The sequence below is a fragment of the Pleurodeles waltl genome, chromosome 9, assembly GCF_031143425.1.
Source record: "Pleurodeles waltl isolate 20211129_DDA chromosome 9, aPleWal1.hap1.20221129, whole genome shotgun sequence".
Lineage (NCBI taxonomy): Eukaryota > Metazoa > Chordata > Amphibia > Caudata > Salamandridae > Pleurodeles > Pleurodeles waltl.
The window spans coordinates 1091509257-1091532311 of record NC_090448.1 but is presented as its reverse complement, the minus strand read 5'-3'; the positions used below and the strand labels follow the sequence as shown (position 1 = coordinate 1091532311).

General features: G+C 45.0%; 1 protein-coding gene across 3 annotated transcripts in view; it reads left to right on the top strand.

Annotated features, from left to right (window-relative positions):
• VPS39 (VPS39 subunit of HOPS complex) overlaps positions 1–23055 on the top strand; it is a 229021-nt gene that overhangs the window by 41303 nt on the left and 164663 nt on the right. For all 3 annotated transcript variants that reach the window (XR_011198842.1, XM_069208779.1, XM_069208778.1), the window contains exon 5: positions 8784–8878. Coding sequence is in view for 2 of the 3 variants with exons in the window: in XM_069208779.1 (XP_069064880.1) it covers positions 8784–8878 (95 nt within the window). In the remaining variant the exon portion in view is untranslated. The remainder of the gene's footprint in view (positions 1–8783; positions 8879–23055) is intronic.

The following is a 23055-nucleotide window of genomic DNA, read 5'->3' as shown; positions in this document are numbered from 1 at the left end:
ACTCTGTTCCCTGGGTTGATCTCGATGACTTCAAGGACTCGGGCGATCAGCCTCGTCGTTCACAATGGCGTCTGGATAGATCTCTTTTGGCAAATGAAGACTGGGTAGCCAACCTTAAAGTGTTAGTAACTGACTTTTTAAGGGTAAATAAGGGATCCATCTCTATTTTATTTTTTTTATGTCTGGGGGGCCACCAAAGCCTTCGTACGTGGGGAGGCTATCTCCTTTAAAGCACATCTAGGTAAAATAGCTCGTGAAAAAGCACTTTACTTCAAAAGGAGCTAGAACGGGCCCTAAAAAGAAAGCAAATATTGTCTAGTCCGGAGACGGTACAAGGGCTGGTAAGGGCCCAGGCTAAATTAAGAGATTTTTTTTCTGTCAAAGGAAATTCTAAATAGACATACTAGTTATTAACGTCAATATGAAGAAAGTGAACATGCTGGCAGATTTCTTGCCTGGTCGATTAAAAAGCGTGCCAGTACTAGCTTAATAAAAGCCATTTTCGATGAAGAGCAGGGCAGAATGGTCACACACTCTAAAGAGGTCGAGAAAGTGTTTCTCTCACATTACCGTAAGTTATATACAGAGACATTACAAGCAAATAACTCGCAAATCAAACAATACTTAGATACAGTAATTCTACAAAGGCACGACGCAGTGGCACAGAACTTATTATTATCCTCTATTACTTCTCAAGAAGTTACTAAAGCAATAAGGGATGCTCCCAATGGTAAAGCCCCAGGTGAAGATGGCCTTCTGGCAGAAATCTATAAAATTTTGCAAGATCAAATCGCTGATTTATTACTAGATTTATTCAATACAATATTAGAAGGAGCGGAGGTTCCCTCCGAATTTTCAAGAGCTAGAGTGGTCAGCTTTATCAAAAAAGATAAACCACCGGAATATCCGGGTTCAGTTCGACCAATTAGCTTGCTAAATAAGGATTATAAACTTTTTACTAAAATACTGGTCGTTCACGTAGCTCAGGTGGCACACGTACTGGTACACGAGGACCAGTGCGGATTTCTGCCGGGCAGGTTACTATCCACTAATACAAACTTTTTAGTACAGGCAATAGATTATCTATCGCATAGTTCCCATACGGCGGTAATTATGATGCTCGATGCCGAAAAGGCATTTGATTTAGTTCTATGGCAAGTGTTATTCTTGGTGCTTGCAAAGTTTGGCTTCCCCGCGAAGTTCATTCAGATAATACAGACTTTGTATACTGGGGCTCAAGCTAAGATTTCAGTTAAAGCCCAAACATTAGGGTCAGTACAAATAACACAAGGCACGAGACAGGGCTGCCTTCTCTCTCCAGTTTTATTTGCGCTCTTTATCGAGCCTTTAGCTGTAGAAATCCAACAAGATGCAGCCATTCAACCCCCTCTACCTCTACCATGTGGAATCATCGGTCCTGCCGCAAGGTTTCTGTGCTGCATCCTCACATGAATGTTTTCAAAAAAATTCAAGGATTACTTCTTAAGTGGCAGGAGACTACCATGACCATTATAGGGAGGACAGCATTGGTTAAAATGTCGATCCTTCCTTTACTATTATTTGTTTTCTCAAGCGTAATTTTGCGAGTCCCAAAAAAGTTTTTTGATAAGCTAGACGTATTAATTAGACAATTCATTTGGAATCACAAGAAGCCCCGGCTCCAGTTGGCAAAGCTATCTTTGGTAGTGGAAGACTGGGGATTAACTCTCCCCAATATGATGGTGTATTATGAAGCAGCAGTATTGGATTGGGCGCTAAGAGCAGCGCAAAAGCCAAAGTACAACTTCTATTTCAATCAGATGCTGCTAGAAACCAATGTTCAACATTCACGTTTTTTTAAATTCCCTCGCTTACCAAAAAGGCTCTGATATAAATTACCGGTTATGATTCAATCAACCATATCACAGGTAAAGGGCAAGTACCAAATTGACAAGACACACTTGTTTCGACGAGTAAGGGATATTTGGCTTTTAGGAGTGGAATTAACTCAAGGCAATATACAGCAATGGGAAGCGCTGGGCTTTATGACTTTAGAGGATTTTTATCTGGCAGATCGCTTCAAAACATGGGCACAGTGTGTAATGGGTGCAAGTGATATTCCAGCAAATTTAAAATGTTCATATTGTCAAATTTTGTACTCCTTACATTCAGCGCAACAACCATTGAACGGCGCTAATAAAGCTATTGCTCAGGCCTTCTATGAGAACCAATTAGGTATTGATAAATGGTATAAACTACTTCAGGATGCAAAGTCAACCAAGGTAATCTCCCAGATTTTGACGCAAATAGCCAGCATGACAGGATATAAGATAGAGATACAGCATTGGAGAAAGCACAAAGAGGTGCAGCATAAAGTACTCAGAGGGGCCAACTTAAAAAGAATTACCTTGTTCTCTAAGTGGTTGTTATATCATATCTCTGCTATGATGAGAGAAATTTATCCAGAGACATCAGGCTCTAGTCCACGTTGTGAAAAATGTCAGGGGGATTGGATACATATGTGCTTTTCTTGTGTATTTTTGACAAAATATTGGGAGCTGATTTTTCAGAGGTTGAGTTCCTGGATAGGCCATGTGATTGCCCCTAGCCCATTGGTGGCTTTCTGGGACATTACACAGGATACACACTTGTTGATTCCATGCAGACAAATGATTATCGCGGGTATTCTAATAGCCTCAGGCATGGAAATCACCAGTCCCCCCGACATACACACAATGGGAGGCGAAAATGGAGTCCACCAGGGTTAAAGAAAAATGATATGCCCAGCGGGTAGGAGCCATGCAAAGATACAAAGGGATATGGGCCAAAATGACCAACATGTTGATAAATCAAACGGAGGGGAGGGGAAGTTGAAGGTACAAACTCAAAAGATTTCAAATTCAAAAATGTTTGTTATCAGCAAATAAGCCTAGCATCAATGTAAAAGGCAATGTTATGAGTTGGATGAATGTATGTAATGCAAGCTTCACCTGCTGAATAGAAACAAAAACATTCATTTATCCTGTTAATCATGTTATACTGTTCTGTAATAATCCTGTAACTAAATGCTGTATGGTTAACTCACAGCTGTTTTCTGCTTTATGTAGAAATCGGTCTGGTAGTTAAAGGATATATCTTTTCATGTGAATAGGCTGGTGCTAAAACATTCATACTGACTGTAAAAGCCTAACTGCCAGCTTTCTGGTCAAAGTGGTAATTATACGCACGGACAGAACAACACCCTTGTTTTACCTAGGGTCACACAGTGACACTTGCTTCAATCCAGTCATCCAACAGTTGCTGAAAATTTCCATGAGCAATTTCCCAGGGGACCTGGAAAACGTATGCCCAAAGTGGGTTTCCAGGTACACTTCTGGGAAGGTAATGGGGTGTTTGTATTGGGATCCTATTCTAAAGCAGAGGGCTCTGCACACAGAAGAATGGCATAAACCCCTATAGTGCAGGGCCCCCGAGATCCAGTCAGCTCCCTTGGCAAAAGTGGTAGGTGGTGGGTGGGTGGCTCCATCTACTTTGCAGGGGCGGGCTCCCGACAAGTTTCGTTACACCACTGTCTGCACAGGGGGAATAGCATAGAGGATCACCTTTTCAAACACACACACATTTGTACCCTTTTTACATTATTATTTTTTTTAATTATTATTTTTCTTTTTTTTAAGGAATCCCTTTCTTTTGCACCCTTGTGAAAAATTGGGTTGTTGCTTTACTGGAGTGTGAACCCTGGTCAAGCAGCAACCACAATTCATGTCAGGGTAAGGCACAAGCAAACCCCAAATTAACCTGTTCTCACCCTATGGTAGCTTGGCACAGAGCAGTCAGGCTTAACTTGAAAGCAATGTGTAAAGTATTTGTGCAACATTGAAACAATAAAACAGTCAAAACACCACACAGAAGGATCCTACACCGAGTAAGAAAAATACAATTTCATTTAATAAAATAAGACCAAAACAGCAAGAATCCAATAAGTAGAACTTGAGTTATGAATTTTTAAAGGATAAACTGCAAAATATCGCTTAGAAACACAAATCGCCCTTAGCGGATATCTGGTTGTGCTGGACTGGGATGGATCAAAAGTTCAGGCCGATCACAATGGAATGTGGACCGGGTACATAGACTCAGTTAGGCCCGCTGCTCCAAAGTACCTTAAATCCTGGTTGCGCTGCATTGCTTATCTCTGAAGCAAAGATGCTTCGTGCAGCCGGGGCGGTGCATCAGGTGCAAGATGTGGCAAGGCTGTGATGCAAGATCCTAATGCGTTGACGTTGAGGATCCCATTGACGGTGCTTGTGGTGCAAAAACGAGTGTCAAGGATACGTGGTGAAGTCTAGAAGATGCGTTGGTTCTGATCCACGCAAGCAGTGATGCAGAGAGTCATCGTCAAAGTTGTTGTCAATGAGAGGAACTTGCGCTGGGGAAAGCATTGTGCAGTGGCGGTTCCGAAGGCGATGCGGCTGTGATGCGCTGGTTCTGTTCTGTGCAACAGCAGAGATGCATCGTTTCTGCTCTTGCAGGAGAGAATGAGTCAGTTCCACTGGAACAGGCACCTTAGACCCACTTCCAAGGTTCCAGGAGTGGGGTGACACCATTTGGCAGGGCAGACTCGCAGATGACAGAGTTCAGGTGCAGAAGCAGCAAGGTTTGAAGACCTTTATGTCTATGAGACTTCAGATCAGGAATCCAGCCAACTATGCTTTGGAATCACCTGGGTTCTGAGTCTGAGAGATTCAGGTCGAGTCCTTCTCACAGGCAAGAGGGCAACAAGTTAGCAAAGCAGGAGACCAGCTGTCCTGCAGAATGGCAGTCCTTCAGCAGCATATCAGTTCTTCCTGGCATAATATCCATAGGTCCAGAAGTTGTGATGTCAGTGTTCCAGTACGTATACCCAGTTCTGTCTTTCAAGTGGGGGAGACTTCAACGATGTACCTTTTAAGTGCACAGAGTTCCTGCCCTGGCTCCAGAGTCACTACAGGGGGTTATACAGCCCTTTGTGTGTGGACAGGACACAGCCTATTTAGGGGTACGTCCGTGTGTGCCCTGCTTCTCCCTTCCTTCCTGCCCAGGATGGCATATCAAGGCCCATCAGGTCCCACCTAAACTCCAATTGTGTCTGGCTGTCTAGGAGGAATACCCAAAACCCAGCTGTCACCCCACCCCGGACTCGTGAGCAGAGGTAGACAGCAGGCATCAAATGGCTAAAGTAAGAAAATGGCAACTTTCTAAAAATGGCATTTTCAGAGTTGCAATCTAAAATCCGACTTCACCGTAAGTTGTGATTTTAAATTGTGATTCCAGAGACACCAAACTTGGAAAATATATCTCTTCTTAATTGGAAGATATATATAGTTCTAATGGGTTAGAAAGGTAGCTCCAGTGTTATCTTATGGAAGAGATGGGCCGTGCAGTAATGAAGAAGAGTTTTTCACTACCAGGACATGTAAAACCTAGAAGTATATGTCCAGGTGTTTAAATGCAGTGCACCCTACCCTTTCGGCTACCTAGGACCTTCCTTTGTGGTGATATATATGTATTAAAAAGAAAGGTTTGGACCTTGCAAAAGGGTTATTTTGCCAGGTCGACAATGCAGTTCAAGACTGCACACATAGGATGCGCAATGGCAGGCCTAACTCAAAGGGCTATTGAAGTGGGTGGCACAATCAGTGCTGTAGGTCCACTAGTAGCATTTAATCTTCAGGCCCTGGGCACATGTAGGGCACTTTACTAGGGACTTGTAGGTAGAAGAAATAAGGCAATTGGGTATATGGCAACCTAATTGTTTTAAGGAAGGAGTACAAGCAATGGTTAACAGTGGTACAGTGCGCAGAATCCTAAGGCCAACAAAAACAAAGTCAGCAAAACAGGAGGACTGAAGCCAAAAAATTAAGGAAAACCACGCCAAGGAGTCCAGTCCTCTTCCCACCCTGAAAATAGATTCATGCTAGTCCTTAGCTGGAGTAAATATGTTACCAATTCCACAGTGGAAAGAGGAGTGAGAGGAGTTTGTGAGTGACACTGATTGAAAGTACCCTCTTTCTTGGCATGATTACCCCCTTTTTAGGTATCGCTTGCGAGACGCTGTAGTAGTTAGAAAAGGGCTTGGTGCCCCGTCCATGTCACATCAGTGTCTTTCATTGGTTCGTGGGCTTGCCTTTTAAAATCTGCTTGCTTTCATTAGTGAAAGGCATGCATACGTCATGCCTTTTCCTGTAGTTAGCCCTCCTCGAGCGCAGCGACCAAGTAATGAAAACATACGAGGCTCGCTGTTTTCGGTCCGGATTGTGGACTACTTTTTCTCTTTTTTCGCAGTGCGATCTCCCTGGGCAGAAGTCGAGCGCTTTGCAGGACATCGACCCTGTTACATAGTTAATTGCACTTTCGCCGGTTACGTAGATAATTGCACTTTTGACGATAGGTTTCACTACGAGTGTGAACTGTATCAGCACAATCGCGCTCTTTTTTTTCTCCATTTAATGATGCAAGAAAAGTCCGGTTGGGAGTTTACAACTGCTAATAGCTTTAACTCGGAGAAATGCGAAACCTGTTGTGTTGCAAATGCTTGTTCTTTCTGATGTCCATGTGTTTGACTGTGTTCACTGGGATCCTGCTAACCAGGATCCCAGTGATTTTGCTGTCTCTCCCAAAACTCTGTATTTCACCCACAGATGGCACACTGGTGCCCCATTATAAGTCCCTAGTATATGGTACCTAGGTACCCAGGGCATTGGGGTTCCAGGGGATCCCTATGGGTTGGAGCATATATTTTGCCACCCATAGGGAGCCCAAGCAAAGGGTTCTGCAGGACTGCCACTGCAGCCTGTGTGAAAAGGTGCAAGCGCCCTTTCACTGCCACTTTTCACTGCACCAGGTCACTTATAAGTCACCCCTATGGCAGGCCTTCCAGCCCAGAGGGCAATGTGCCTGGTACCTGTGTGTGAGGTCACCCCTGCACTAGCAGAGGTGCTCCCACGAACTCCAGGCCCATTTTTGCGAACTCCGTGAGTGTGGGGGCATCATTTTATGTGTGTACTGGACATAGATCTCTACCTATGAGTTGTGTGGATCCTGCTTCACGGGTGGTGAACTGAAGTGGTCCAGAGGCTCCTCTCTTCCAGCTATCCAACTTGGGTGGAGGTAAGCCCTGGCCTGCCCATGCAGGACAGTATCCCTGTGCATCGCGTCCTTTGCAGCTGCCAAGGCTTGTTGGCATCCCTTCCACAGGCATCTTGAAGCTCCATTCCCCCAGCACTCCTTCCTGCGACGCACAGCTCCCTGAGTGGTTCTCCGCGACATGGGAGCATTCCTGTGGGTGCTGCCTGTGCTTCTGCGGGCTCTCTGTTTTGCTGAGGACCCCCTTTGACTCCCCCTCCTGGGTAGAGTCCACGTTGTCCTTCCTGCTCCCCGGCAACTTCACTTTCCGATAACTGCGAGTTTTTTGTGTGCCAAGGCTTGTTGGCGGAATCGGAAGATGCAAACTAGACTGCAATCCTCCCTCTGGCATGGGACATCACCTGCATCCTCCAGGAACCTGACTTTGTCTTCTTGGGTGCAGTGCTGACTTCTTCAACAGTGGTTCACCTTTTGCACCTTCATCCTGGTGGGTAGGGGCTCCTGCCCTTCCTGGTGTCTTGCAGCCTCTTCTGGGCTGTGCATAATTCTTCTCTTCTCTGTGTGTGATCAGGAGAACCTACATTGATTTACTCCTGCTTTCCTGGTAGCTGGGGTGGGTTGTGGTACTTACCTTTGGGCTTTCCTAGTACTCCCAGCTCTCCTCTACACACTACTTTTACCTAGGTGGGGGGGGGGGCATACGTTTGCATTCCACTTTCTTAGTATATGCTTTGTGCCCCCCCTCGGCCTATTTCTAACTATTATGATTTTCACAAATTGCACTGTTTTCTAACTGTTTTCATGCCTATTTCCGCATACTAGTGTATTTAATTTGTGTATTACTTACGACCTAAGGGATTATAGCTTCTATGGTATTTTTGGTATTTGTGTCACCAAAATAATGTACCTTTATTTTTGTAACACTGGGTGTTTTCTTTCATGTGTGTAAGTACAAAGTGTGACTACAGTGGTATTGCATGAGCTTTGCATGTCTCCTAGATAAGCCTTGGCTGCTCATCCACAGCTACCTCTAGAGAGCCTGGCTTCTAGACACTGACTACCCTAAACTAATAAGGGATACCTGGACCTGGTATAAGGAGTAAGTATCATAGGTACCCACCACACACCAGGCCAGCCTCCTACAGACACTAAACGTATTTGTTTGGGGCATTAACAAACTTTCAAGGCTAACTGTGCTTTGGAATGCCCAATTTACAACCCTTCAGGGCAATATTTGGGAGCAGAGAACTTCACACTCTTGGCATGGATGTCTGCATGTGTAAATGGCATTACGCATGCAAGGAAATACTTTTCTGAATTCCTGACAGATAAATAGGGTGCCATGAATTTAACTTCTCCTTTTCAGCTTAAGCTGCCTCCTGTACGAATAGCTCTACACTTCTTAGTATTACACCATTGGCTGTTAACTCTCAGCACAGAGGTCCTCTTCCACACCACCCCTTCATTGCTCATGTTTGTCTTTCAGACCACTCCGCCTCTGCAGTCTTGTTACCATAGGGGCAGAATCTTGCTTCTGCAGTAATTGTGTGTAGCTTTGTTGCACTGGTGTAAAAACTTTGGTTGAAACCCTAGACAATAATTTTCCAGTCCTAGGTGAAAACCCCCCCCCTTCGTAAAACACTCCTAGTGAATACAACATTTTGTTTGTTTCTTTTTCTCAGACAGTAATGTGTATGTCCATGACCTGCTGACATTTCAACAAATCACCACAGTGTCCAAAGCTAAGGGAGCATCTTTGCTGGCATGTGACCTACAGGCAAGTATGAGAAAGACGGCAGTGTTCTTTATGTGCATCTTCGATTGAGTTGGTTTGAAGACCCTCGTAACTGTACAATTAGTGTAATAATGTAAAGTGTTCAATCAACATTCTGTAATTTGTTCTGGATCTTATAATATGATACAGGTTATGGTAAATCCAGAGTGTGACCTTGATCCGTTTTCCCAAGAGTTAGTATTTTAATGCATGTTGTGATTGGCGAATGGTCTTATGTTGGTTTTGGCTGATCCATTGGAAGGAGATTGTGTACTGCTCTTATTCTAAGTTATTCTCAGTTTCTGATTGATTACATCTGAGACAAGCCCAAAGGTAGCAGCGGGGCATATATTGGTATCTCTAATACAGTAGCTTCAGATGGGGCAAAAAGGGCTATTGGGTGCATTACTGTTCACCCTATAGCATTCACTGGCTATTGCGGTCTTCACCCTTTGGTAGAATTAGCTTGTTCCAAGATTAATTACGGTCTCTCGGGGAAACCGGTGCATAATGAAGAAATCTTGTGGATCACTTTGTTTCCACAGTATATATAATACCCGGAGCCACTGCTCTTACACTGCATTGGACATGTACAGCAAAAATGTTGCTGGCCTCTTGTCGCCTTCTTTTGTTCCTCAATCCATGTAACTTTTTCCTCTCAATTGTGGTACCCTCCCTGAGACTTTTATCAGGACCTTGGGGAAAATATAATTTCCATCAAAGATGATGCAAAACGTGCGCTATGCAGATCAGTGAAATGCATTAGTAGTGAAATGAGAGTTTTAGTAACTTGAACAAAACTTTGGCAAAGCCAGTACACCTGGCTTTAAATGGCAACCACGTGGAACCTCGGGGTTGTACTAATGATAATCCCTTGTATAGCACGTTAAAGTCAAACCTATTGAGCTTGCTGCTTCAGTGTCTGATTTAATGTGGGAATTCATCTAAGAGTTAGCCTGAAGTATTCTGCAACCCCCTTCATTCTTTGATGGAGTGAGAGACTATTAATCCAAGGTTGCGTTTAAACTCTTTAAACAGGAACAGTAAAATATAAAACTGCAGTTGAATAAAAATACAAAGACATGTCCGTGCATGCACCTGCACACAAATACACACACTCCTCAAGACTAGTGCAAAGTCACCTAGGCTTCTACATGTATTGGTACATGCATACAAAGATCAAAACATGACACATGCACTCCTTTTATAAACAAGCATTGGCAAGGCCAGTAGGTTTGACATTGACTGGCAGCCTTTTGGATTTATCAGTGCATATTTTGGTTTTATCAAATTGTGTTCCATGCTTTGTTTTGTGGGAAGCTTCCATGACCTTGTCAATCTAAAACAAATTGTATAAAAGCAAACAATGCTTTTTGTTCGCTAAATGTACAAATTGGAATAGTAAACCTTGGCACTGAAGGGAATTACTTTGTGTTTGTATGTGCTCCTTGAGAAAGGGGCAATATACTGTCACTCGCAGTGATTTGAGTTAATGAATTAAGAGGGCTGCCCCAGTGCACCAAGCTGTTTGCTGTAGTGGTTGGAAGAAAATGTGAATGATGCATGAGCAGGCTAATGTCCTCATTATGACATTGGCAGCCGGCCATACCCCCCTGAGCGGCCTACACCCCGCCGGCCCTGTTATGGTTTCCCCACTGGGTCGGCGAGCGCAGGCGGAAACAGTGTTTCCGCTCGCTGACCCAGAAGGGAACAGGGCCGTAACATTGCAGCCAGCTCCTAATGACTCTTGACTGGTAGGTAAGCTCTAACTGGTCACTCGCACACATGGATGGTTATGCAATCTTATACCATTCTGAAACCGGTAGTATTCCTCAGTATTGCTTTCTCAGCCCATTTAAAAAGGAAATTGCTTGCCGGTCCTCTAGGTGTATTACCATCTCTAGGCGACCTCCCAACATGGAAGCATAGTGGTTCTGATGTATGATGTCTTTGTGGCACCTTCAAAGAAGATATTGTCCATATTGTTGGAATATGCCCCATCTTAAAGAATGCTAAAGTTGCTCTGCAAAAAAAAGGCCTTTAAAGATCTTGGGCTCAGGGGCAGTAGAATGACAATAAAGAAAATACTTGTTCAAACTAACCCCCAGATCAATTACAAACTGATTTAACTCCTGACCTTGTGTGATCATGTCCTGAATACATTTTCTGCAGGCAGGGAATGATAATATTCACGGCTTGCGGCCTGAAGGCTAGCTTGAACCTTTTACCTATACAGACAAAATATAGACTACTGCCACTTAGAGATGTCCTTTTCCATAGGAATTTAACTGGGTTTGGCACTAATTAAGCAATAATGTCAATGTTTTTAGCAACATTAGGGAATTTGCAAAGTTTGTAGCAGAAACCTTTTAAACAATTGTTTATCTGTTGTTTGGGGGAACTCTTAATTGTTTCCTGCCTTAGCTCGTGTTCTGATGTACATGATTCTGCCTCCACCTCTTATCCTTACATGAATGTGTGTGCAACCAGTTTTTTTAATGAAATGCTTTTAAAGCTCATTTTGCTTTTGGTTGATCAGGACATGCGGCTTCTGTTTGATCAGTAGAGCGCTTGTGCTCTCGCAGATGGAATTTGCTGTCCCCCCCCCCCCCCCCCCCATTGTTCTTGTTTCTGCTGTACCCTTCGTCCCACCCTCTTCCCTGTCCTTGCTTGTTTTAGGAGCTGCAGGTGCTTGTTTTCTTTTTTTATTTGGTCCTGCACTGTAGATAGCAGGCACGGGAGGCATGTGGGGGAGAGCGGGAAGCTCTGCCAGTGTACACCGAGCGGGTGCGCTGCTCTCCTCCCCGTGCGCTGCTCATACTCAGTCTTCACAGCTGCTAGCATTCCCACAGTCCTGCAAGCCGGAGCCCTCTGTGTTTTCTTTTAATTGGTCCTGCACTGTAGATAGCAGCAATGGGAGGCGTGCGGGGGAGAGCAGGCAGCTTTGCCAGCGTACACCGGCTGGGCTTGAGCTGCTCTCCTCCCCTCGAGCTGCCCGTACTCCTATTCAGTCAGCTAAATTGGGTGGAATTTGTGTTGCATTTTGTTTGTTGTAGGTATCAGAGCGCTTTCTATGCGTGTCAATTACATTATCTAAATTCACAATAATTCTTTGGGGCAGTGGGTGAGATTACATATTCTCTTCATCACACTCTCTATGTCACTTTGAAGTACCATGTGCTTCTCTGCACCCTAGCTCTCCACTTTACTATTCATCTGTTTTTGAGCGCAAGGTCGCCAGGGGATTCCCACTGCTGGAGCTAGGGCAGTGTCTGTGCGCATGGAGCTTGGCTTCTGCCTTCCGCAATTACTGGTAAATGCAGGACACCCTGACCTCTACGGGGCTCCAGTAACCTCTGTTTGTCCCCCCACTTCCACCTCCCCTTGTATGCTCTTTTGCTTGTTTGCTTAGTGTCTGTTTTGGGTCCGGTTTTCTGCTTGTTTTTAACCTCTTGGGCGCCAAGGACGAGCTGGTCTCACCCTCGACCGCCATGCGGCGAAGACGAGACCAGCACGTCCTGTCGCCCGGCCCATAGGGAAAGCACTAGCCTCTTCCCGTGGGCCTCCCCCCCTCCCCCTGGGGAGGGATGGCAGAGGAAGCGCTTCCCCTGTAACACCAGACACCCCAGTGACGTCTGACGTCAGCGTGCAATAGTGCGCTGACCTCATCAGAGGTTGCCCCCATTGCGCTGGAGGCTCAGCTTCTATCGCGATCGAAAGAGAAAAGTTTTTGTTTCTCTTCCGATCGAAGGGTGGGGGAGATCGGGGAGGCATCAAAGGAAAGGAAAGGCTTTTCCTTGCCTTTCATGTCTTTCTGAGCATTCCGGCAGCATGATCGCATAGCGATTGTGCTGCAGGAATGCCCACTAGACACCAGAGATGTTTTTTTTTTTTTAAATGTAAACAGTAAAGGGGAGCGACCCCTTAGGCAAGAGTCACTCCCCTGGGGGAGGGGGGGCAAATTTATTTTAGGCTATTTCTACCCACCTTGGGGGCAGATCGGCCTATTTTTATAAGGGGGGCAGAAACCACAAACACCAGGGATTTTTTTTCTTTTTTCTTTTTTTTTTTACACCTATTTCACGCACGGTGAGTGACCCCTTAGGCATTTTTTTTCTTTACTATTTTATGTAAGGGGAGCAGCCCCTTGGCAAGGTCCGTTCCCATTGGGGCAAATTATTTTAGGCCATTTCTGCCCCTCTTCGGGGCAGATCAGCCTATTTCTATTAGGCCCATCTGCCCACCAGGGGGGCAGAACCACTTAGGCACCAGGGCGTGGTGTGTATGTGTTTTGTTTGGGGTGGCAGCCCCTTGGGCAAGCGTCGCTCCCCATGGGGGCACATTACTGTTGTCCATTTCTGCCCGCTTGGCAAAAAAAGAAAAAAAAGAGGGTGGGAGTATGGATATATCTCACCCCAAATAACGAAATAAATGTGGACAAAGTTGTTCTGCTGCACAGGTAGGCAGATGGGGCAGTTACACCCAACCCAGTCCCACCCAGACTGACGGAGGTAACAGTCTTTCAGCTCTCCCCCCGCACACTAAAAGATCTTATCCCAACGGCAAGCAAGGGGACATTTGTTTATTTAGGGTTTTGATTTTACATTTGGGCCTTGAGAGCTTGGCTGATTCTCAAAATCGTCCAACTTGGAATGATGAGGGCTACACTTTTTGGACTTTGGAAAGCTGCCATCTTGAAACATCTACAAGACCTAGACACATCTGAAAACTAAACATCTGGGTAAGTCCAGGGTGATGTGCTTCACATGCACTGCACCAATGTCTTACCCACAATGCCCTGCAAACCTTCAACTTTACTTGAAATCACACTTTTTCCCCACATTTATGTGATGGAACCTTCCGGAATCTGCAGGAATCCACAACATTCTTACCACCCAGTATTGGCGCACCTGTACCAATAAAAATTCTGCCTCACTTGTCAGCCTAAAAACGTTTTTTTTCAAGTTGCCATTTTGGACCTGCTTTGGTTTCCCCTAAATTTTGACATGTTTTTGGCTCTTCCCTGTCACAAGCACTTTGCCCACCTACATAACTGAGGTATAATTCTTATCGGGAGACTGAGGGAGACTTTTGGTGGTAGGAAATTTGTGCTGGTGGAGTGATCCCACACAGAAATGTGGGGAAAATGTGATTTTATTTTTAGTTACATTTGAGGTTTGCTGAGGATTCTGGGTAAGAAAAGACTGGGGGATCCACGCAAGTCACACCTCCCTAGACTCCTTCTGGTGTCTGGTTTTCAGAAATGTCTGGGTTTGGTTGCTTTCCCTAGATGGCTGCTGAGCCCAGGACCAAAAACACAGATGCGCCCCCCCCCCCTCCTGCAAATACAGGGAGTTTTGTAATTGATCATTTTGATGTGTCCACGTAGTGTTTTGGGGCGCTTCCTGTCGTGGGCACTAGGTGCTGGTTTTATCGGGAGACTGGGGGAAACACAGAATAGAAGAACAAGTGTTATTGCCCCTTGTTTTTCTCTACATTTTTTCGTTCCAAATGTAAGGCAGTGTGTAAGAAAGAAGTGTATTTGAGAAATGCTCTGTAATTCACATGCTAGTATGGGTCCCCCAAATTCAGGGATGTGCAAATAACCACTGAGTCAACACCTTGTTTTGTGCCCATTTAAGAAATATTAAGGTTTCCTTGCTATCTGTTTTTCACTCTTTTTATATTTTACCAAATGAGTTGCTGTATACAATGAAAACCCATTGCAAGGTGCTGCTTATTTATTGGCTCTGGGCACCTAGGGTTTTTGATGAATCTACAAGCCCTATTCCCCGCAACCAGAAGAGTCCAGCAGACATAATGCTTTCAAACATCTGCTGTAGCAGGAAAAAGTTACAGAAGAAAACGTGGACAGAAGTGGCTGAGTTTTTATTTATTTATTTATTTTTTAGCTCAATTGCAATCTTTTTTTATTTTAGCTGTTATTTTCTGTAGGGAAACCTTGCAGGATCGAACTAAATGACCCCTTGCTGAATTCAGACTTTTGTCTACTTTTCAGAAATGTCTAGCTTTCCGGGATCCAGCATTGGTTTCGCACCCATTTCTGTCACTAACTGAAGGAGGCTAAAGGCACAAAAAATAGTAAAAATGGGGTATGTCCCAGTAAAATGCCAAAATTGTGTTGAAAATGCGCTTTTCTGATTCAAGTCTGCCTGTTCCTGAAAGCTGGGAAGATGATAATTGTAGCACAGCAGCCCCTTTGTTTATTGCCATTTTCAGGGGAAAAAAACATATGCTTTCTTCTGCAGCCCTTTTTTCCCGTTTGTTGCAAAAAAATGAAATGTTTGCTGTATTTTGGCTAATTTCTTGGTGTCCTCCATGGGAACCCACAAGCTCTGAGTACCTTTAGAATCCCTAAGATGCTGGAAAAGAAAGAACGCAAATTTGGCTTGTGAACATACAGTTATGAGGGCCTAAGTGCGAACTATCCCAAATAGCCAGAAAAAGGCTCGTAACAGGAGGGGGAATAGGCCTGGCAGGTAAAGGGTTAAAGATGCATTCTGTATTTTGGCGACGGACACTGTTTTCGCAACCCAGATAAAACAAAACAATTGTGTGGTGTTAGGACACAGCGACAGGTTCCAGGACCTGCCCCTCTTATGGTTTCTGTAGGAAGTTGGCTCTGTATATACTATCTCAAAGTGAGAGATAGTGTTCACAGAGTCCAAGGGTTCCCCCTAGAGTTTGATAGTGGCAAAATTAGATAATTCTAATGCTCTATTTTGTGGTAGTGTGATCGAGCAGTAGGCTTATCAGAGGGTAGTGTTAAGCATTTGTTGTACACACACAGGCAATAAATGAGGAACACACACTCAAAGACTTAACTCCAGGCCAAAAGGTTTTATATAGAAAAATATATTTTCTTAATTTATTTTAGAACCACAAGATTCAAGATTTGATGTAAGTACATAAAATGCAAGGTACTTCACACAGGTAAGTATAGAACTTTGATTTTAAACAGTAGTACACACAGTTTTGGTTAAAATGTCAATGAGCTATTTTTAAAGTTGACACTGCAAAAATCAGCAGTTCCTGGGGGAGGTAAGTTTGGTTAGGTTTCTCAGGTAAGTAAAGCACTTACACAGTCAGTCTCCTGGGCATAGGCAGCCCATCGTTGGGGGTTCAAGGCAACCCCAAAGCCACAGCACCAGCAACACAGGGCCGGTTAGGTGCAGAGGTCAAAGGAGGGCCCAAAACACATAGGCGCCTATGAAGAACAGGGGTGCACCGGTCTTAGTCTGCTTACAGGTAAGTACCTGCGTACTCAGGGAGCAAACTGGGGGGTTTTTCTAGAGCACTGGGGGGGGACACACACAAGCCCACAAAACGCACCCTCAGCTGCATAGGGACGGCCGGTTGCAGTAGGCAAAGTAGGTGTTGGGTTTGCTATAGAAAGCAATGGAGGGACCCGGGTCACTTAGGTAATGCAGGCAGGGCACAGGGGGGCTTGTCGGGCTAGCCACCGACTTGGCTAGGATGAGGGCCGCATGCTTGTCACTCCTGCACTGGTAGGTGGTTCCTCTCAGTCCTGGGGGGTTGCAGGTGCGGTGCTTGGTCCAGGTGTCGGGTTCCTTTGTTATCAGGCAGTCGCTGTCAGGGGGAGCCTCTGGATCCTCTCTTCAGGCGTCGCTGTGGGGCTGCAGGGGGGTCGTTTTGGGGTGTCCACGTCTTTGGAGTCTCCTGGGAGTCCTCTCTGCTTTGTTGGTTTCTCCAAACTCGAGCCGGGGGCGCTGGTTGCAGTGTGTGAAGACTCACGCTTCTGGCGGGAAGTTGAGTCTCTTTAAAAGTTGCTTTAAAGTTGCAAAGTTGTTGCAGTTTCTGAACAGTGCCACTGTTCTCTGGAGTTTCTTGGTCCTTTAGACGCAGGACAGTCCTCTGAGTCCTCAGAGGTCGCTAGTCCCATCGGATGCATTGCTGTGCAGGTTCTTTTAGTCTGAAGACAGGCCAGTAGGGCCGGGGCCAAGTCATTTGGTGTCTCTGTCGTCTCTGAGGGGCTTTCAGGTCAGCAGTCCTTCTTCTTTCTTCAGGTTGCAGGAATCTCATTTCCTGGGTTCAGGGTCGCCTCTAAATACTAAATTTAGGGGTGTGTTTAGGTCTGGGGCCAGTAGCCAATGGCTACTGTCCTTGAGGGTGGCTACACCCTCTTTGGGCCTCCTCCCTGATGGGAGGGGGCACATCCCTATTCCAAATGGGGTAATCCTCCAAACTCAAGATGGATGATTTCTAAAGGCATGGGTCACCTCAGCTCAGTGCACCTTGGGGGCTGTTCTGATTGGTAGGTGACTCCTCCTTGTTTTTCTCATTATCTCCTCCGGACTTGCCGCCAAAACTGGGGGCTGTGTCCGGAGGGGTGGGCATCTCCACTAGCTGGGATGCCCCGGGGTGCTGTAACAGGCAGAAGCCTTTGAGGCTCACCGCCAGGTGTTACAGTTCCTGCAAGGGAAGGTGAGAAGCACCTCCACCCAGTGCAGGCTTTGTTCTTGGTCACAGAGTGACAAAGGCACTCAACCCATGTGGCCAGAAACTCGCCTGGTTGTGGCAGGCTGGCAGAAACTGGTCAGCCTAGCACTAGGAGTCGGACTGGTATTCCGACTGGGTGTATTTTACAATAAATTCCACACTGGCATCCGTGTGCATTTATTGTGCTGAGAAGTTTGATACCAAACTTCCCAGATTTCAGTGTAGCCATTATGGAACGGTGGAGTTCGTAATTGACAGACTCCCAGACCATATACTCTTGATGGCTACCCTGCACTTACAATGTCCAAGGTTTTGCTTAGACACTGTAGGGGCATAGTGCTCATGCAACTATGCCCTCACCTGTGGTATAGTGCACCCTGCCTTAGGGCTGTAAGGCCTGCTAGAGGGGTGACTTACCTATGCCACAGGCAATGGTTTAAGGGCATGGCACTCTGAGGGGAGTGCCATGTTGACTTAGTCATTTTCTCCCCACCAGCACACACAAGCTGTGAGGCAGTGTGTATGTGCTGAGTGAGGGGTCCCCATGGTAGTATAATACATGCTGCAGCCCTTAGATACTTTCCCTGGCCACAGGGCCCTTGGTTCCAGGGGTCTTACAAGGGACTTATCTGTGTGTCAGGGCTTTGCCAATTGTGGGAACAAAGGTACAGTTTAGAGAAAGAACACTGGTGCTGGGGCCTGGTTAGCAGGGTTCCAGCACACTTTCAATCATAACTGGCATCAACAAAAGGCAAAAGTTAGGGGGTAACCATGCCAAGGAAGCCATTTCCTTACAGTTTCTATGTAGAGCACTGCCTCGCCGAGATAGGATATACATTTTCTTGCATAGTTATTGTGCGCCATGACACAAGACCTCTTGGTGCTCCAGGAAAATAAAAAATAATCAGTGGGATCATTAGCGATTTATTTATGCAAATCTTTGCTACTTTAAGAGCAAGATGGGCAAGGTAAAATGGAAGCCGTCTGTCATACCGTCTCCCAGGCTTACGACACACTTTCTACTTTAGGTCTGGCCTCACCAGTAACGTTGCACAAGCTATCTTCTTAGCATATTTACGGATATTTATAGGCACAGGGTCTGTAGTTCCAGAATAAGCCATGTGTACAGTTTTGACAGCTACCTTTGAAACCGAGTGAGAGAGAAGTTTCCAAACACAACTTTTTTGTTTCAAAATAAATGTTTCTGCAGTATATTGTCATTTGCAGCGTCAGTAGCTCAAACTCTCGCAAATGCGAGACCAATTGCATTGCAAATGCTTGTTTTGATTGATAGCAAAAATATAGTTCTCTTTTTAACCAGACTAAACTGTTGTTGCAATTATTATAAAATGAGGATTAAATGCGTGATGATTCAGTGTGCTTTTGAGATGCATAATAGTCCCCCTAGCATTGCACTGTAGGCAATCCACTGACCGCAGGGTGGTACACCAAACAGCCTATAGTTTGAAGTGAGAGAAAAATAGTGTTCTTGGTGAAGCCAAAGGCCACACTATGGACCTGATTACAACTTTGGAGGACGGTGTTAATCCGTCCCAAATGTGACGGTTATACCACCTACCGTATTACGAGTCCATTATATCTTATGGAACTCGTAATACGGTAGGTGGTATATCCGTCACATTTGGGACGGATTAACACCGTCCTCCAAAGTTGTAATCAGGCCCTATATAATTTTTAAAGAACTGGTAACAATATATTTGCAGACAGCTGCGGTGACAAGCCTGAACTAAGTATTGGAGCTGCAGTGGCAGCTGCTTAATATATTCGGGCAGAAATTCCAAGCCACACAATCTGGAAAAATGTATTAGGAAATTCTTGAATGCACAGTTCAGTGTTTGGATCAATGAAACAGTAGTATACCAGCGTCCCACGACGAAAATTGGATTGTCCTGTAGAAGGCATGTGAGGTGAATTATACAGTTGTGTAAGCATTGATTGTTTGCAGCCTACTACAAATTTCATCACAAAATTTTGGATCATGCCGAGGATCCTCATTCACTTCCTGAAGAGAAAAAACGTCCTTTTATCTCTTATGAGACCTTACAATTGATTTAAATGACTGATATGTTCACATGGACCCTGCTTCCTCATCAGCAATTAACTTTATCGTCGCAGAGATAATCCATTTAAAGAAATGTGATCAGTTTGTCAACATGATTCATTGTGGAAGAATTGAATCGGAAAACTAAATTAGAGATAATTGGGACAGTGCAGAGGGTGGTGAGCACATGTTCATTGAGTCCAAGTCTTGGCTGCCCAATACTATCTCTACAGTTACTTCACCCTTCTTATAGGAATGATGCTTATAGTTTTGTGGTTGCATTATTTTTATACTCTAACATTCGAAATGCAGATTACTTCTAGGTACATCTACATTTTTTTCCGTTGTTTTATTTATATATATATATTTATATATATATATATATATATATATATATATATATATATATATATGCAAAAAACAAAGGAGAACTCTAGGAAGTTCCCAATTTTAGGTGGAGAGCTGCTCTAGTAAGGAGCATCCTGCAACACCAGCGACACTCTAGATTTGCTCACCTCAAATGTCTGCTTATCTAGCAAAGTCTTTAAGCATAGGATTAACATAGTGCTATCCTCGCCGAGCTAGATAGTGACAAAGTCCAAAGCTGTAATACTGTGCCTGGAGTGGTAAATGGCTTTTGTCATTTTACAGCTCGGCAAGGATGACACTATGTCAATCCTATGCTTAAAGATTTTGCTGTACAAATGGCAAAAGACTTTGTCACTATCTAGACTTTGCTAGATAAGCAGACATTTGAGGTGAGCAAATCTAGAGTGTCGCTGGTGTTGCAGGGTGCTCCTTACTAGAGCAGCTCTCCACCTAAATTGGGAACTTCCTAGAGTTCTCCTTTGTTTTTTGCATAATTTATGTGTCACTCTATCCCTGAAAGGGCCTTGGTTTGATATATTTATATATTAAAATCTGTGTGTATATATTTTGCATTTTGTTCAGTGTTGCAACTCCTTACGTTTTTAATGCACTGCATGCTCTTTTTTTATTTGTTTTGTATGTAGGTTTTTATTGGGATTTATACAATGTAAAGATGCAGTAATGACAAATCGACTTAACAGTGGGACAGTGACATTGTGTTGTATTGCAAGCCTCATCAATGTGCCGTTCTCCGTCCTCCATCCCTGGGTCCCCATACAGTTCGGGCCCCAACATGTATATAACCAGGCGCCAGTCACTTAGTTAACATGTAATAGTAGTGTACTCTACCCCCTCCCCCCCCCCCTCGATGTGAGGTGACATACCGCCTCAACCTCCCTCAACTCGTGGGGAGTCTAACCACCCACTCAACATCACGATGGACATACATCAGAGAGGTCCAGTAAGTCAGTAAGCATTGCAGCCTAGCCTTGCAAATAGTTCATCAGCTTTTTGTCCCTACGGGATGTGCACATTTGACATCCTCCGCATTTGCCCACTCAACTACATCTTTCTTCCAGTCAGTTTGAGGGTAGTTGGGGACAGCCAGTGAATGGCTATTCTGTGTTTTAACCAGTGTAAGCCCCAGAAGTAGGAATCACCTACTTAACTTCTTTTTCTTCTTAAGTCTCTCATCCCAGAAGACATTCCCTATATCCCTGGGGTCTCCCAACCCACGGCCACCTTCGGAGAGACAAGTACCCCTGCTCAATATCTGCTTAAGCTAGGGCAATTCAAAATTTTGTGTATGAAATCTGCATCAATATGATTGCATTTGGGGCATGCAGAGGACCTGTCTGGATTAATGGTATGTAACATGGACGGGGTCAGGTACACTTGGTGGATAAAGTTAAATTGTGTCAACTTGAATCGCGCATTGGACGACGCAGTCCAGACTCCCTCATGTATGGCCACGCAGTTTTTAGCCTGTAGGGGTGTTCCCAATATGTCATGCCATCTGGCGTGCACTGAGAGATCGGTGAAAGGCAGGCCCCCTCCTCAGGGCACTAAGCAGATGTGAACTCAATCTACAGCCACCCTTTAAATTTAGTATGGCCACCAGAGTTCGCGAGTCAGAGGTAGATAAAGGAAAAATGACCAAATGCCATGGGCTGTTGCCGCAGTTTTGGAGTATTGAAGAAAATGCTCCGTGCCCAGGCTGAAGATATAGAGTCAGCAAATGTAATCAAATGGGCATCTGGATACAAATCCCTTAGGGTCTCAAAGCTCCACCCAACCCCCTTTAGCGCCACTTGCTTATAGACATTGATCTTGCAATCATCGTAAAGGGACAGAGATCCCACATCGGCATGTCAAAGGCAAATGGAGCCTCTTTTAAACCATTTTGACCGCTCGCTCCCAGGACCTGCACACCTGCCTCACTATAGCCGCCACAATGGACAAGACCCTAGCTCCCATCATCAGTAACCCCAGGAGGGCATTACCTCCACATATGCCCCGCAGCACTCAGATTTCCGAGTTCTCGCTGTCTGCCATCCAGTGCACTGCATGTGGTGACCAGGCTGCAAGGTAGTATAATACCATGTATGGCAGTTCAAGGTCGCCCCCCTCCACCCCCAAAATGCGTCTGTGTGTGGAGAGGCTAACACGCTTCCTCCTGAGACGCATAATAATTCAACAATTAGTTTAAGTTCCTGAAGAACTTGCCTAGGGATGTCATACAAGGACCCTGAAAAACGCAAAGACAGCGGGTGGTATGATCATTTTGACTATTGCCAACTTCCCCATCAATGACAGGTGTAGTGTGTTCCAAAACTTAGTGGATGGTTCTAATCTTTCCAACACTGTCCATTGGGTGGCAGCCCTGAACTCCGTTTCACTGTGGGATAGTCTAATCCCCTGGTAACTGATGCTCTTTATCTCCCATGTCAGTCCGAGGAAGGGCCTCCAGGAGCTTACCAGCCAAACCTCCCATTGGAAATATTTTAGATTTGGTATAGTTAACCAACAACTCGGATAGTTTGCTAAACTCTGCGAGGAGCTCCAAAATAATTGCGACTGAATACTCGGGCTTACATAAATAGAATAGAGCATAGGCAGCTTATTAGAGAGATCAAAGGCGTGCCCTGCATCCGGCACGCTATCGGCTTAATTGCTATTGCAAACAATAGAGGCAAGCAATAGAGGGGATAGGGGACTACGCTGTCTGGTCCCCGATGCAAAGTGATCTGGTTAGACACCATTCCGTCAACTGTTGCCATCGGTTTTGTGTACAATATCTGGACCCATTTCAGGGAGGTATCTACAGTGCCTACCCTCATTAGTACCTCCCACAAATATTCCCAAGAGAGGGAACCGAATGCTTGTTCAATGTCAAGGAGGGCCAATGCACATGGGTCCGTCTCAGAAACCAAGGCATGCCAGACCAGCGAGAGTTACTGTAAATTGAAGAGGGCATTCCTCCTTGGAATAAAACCACATTGGTCTTCGTGACTCAATTGGGGCATAAATGGCAAGAGCCATGTTGGGAGAAACTTGCTCAGGACTCTTGCGTCCACGTTTAGCATAGGAAGAGGACGATATGAAGGGACCTCTACAACGTCCTTGTCTGGCTTAGGTAACATGACTATGAGGGCTTCCCTTATGGATGCATGGTGTATCCCCCTCCCATGGGCTTCAGTATAAACTTCAAGGATCTCTCGTATAAGCTCTTATTTAGTTGTTAAGCTTTTACACTTGTCAACAGTGC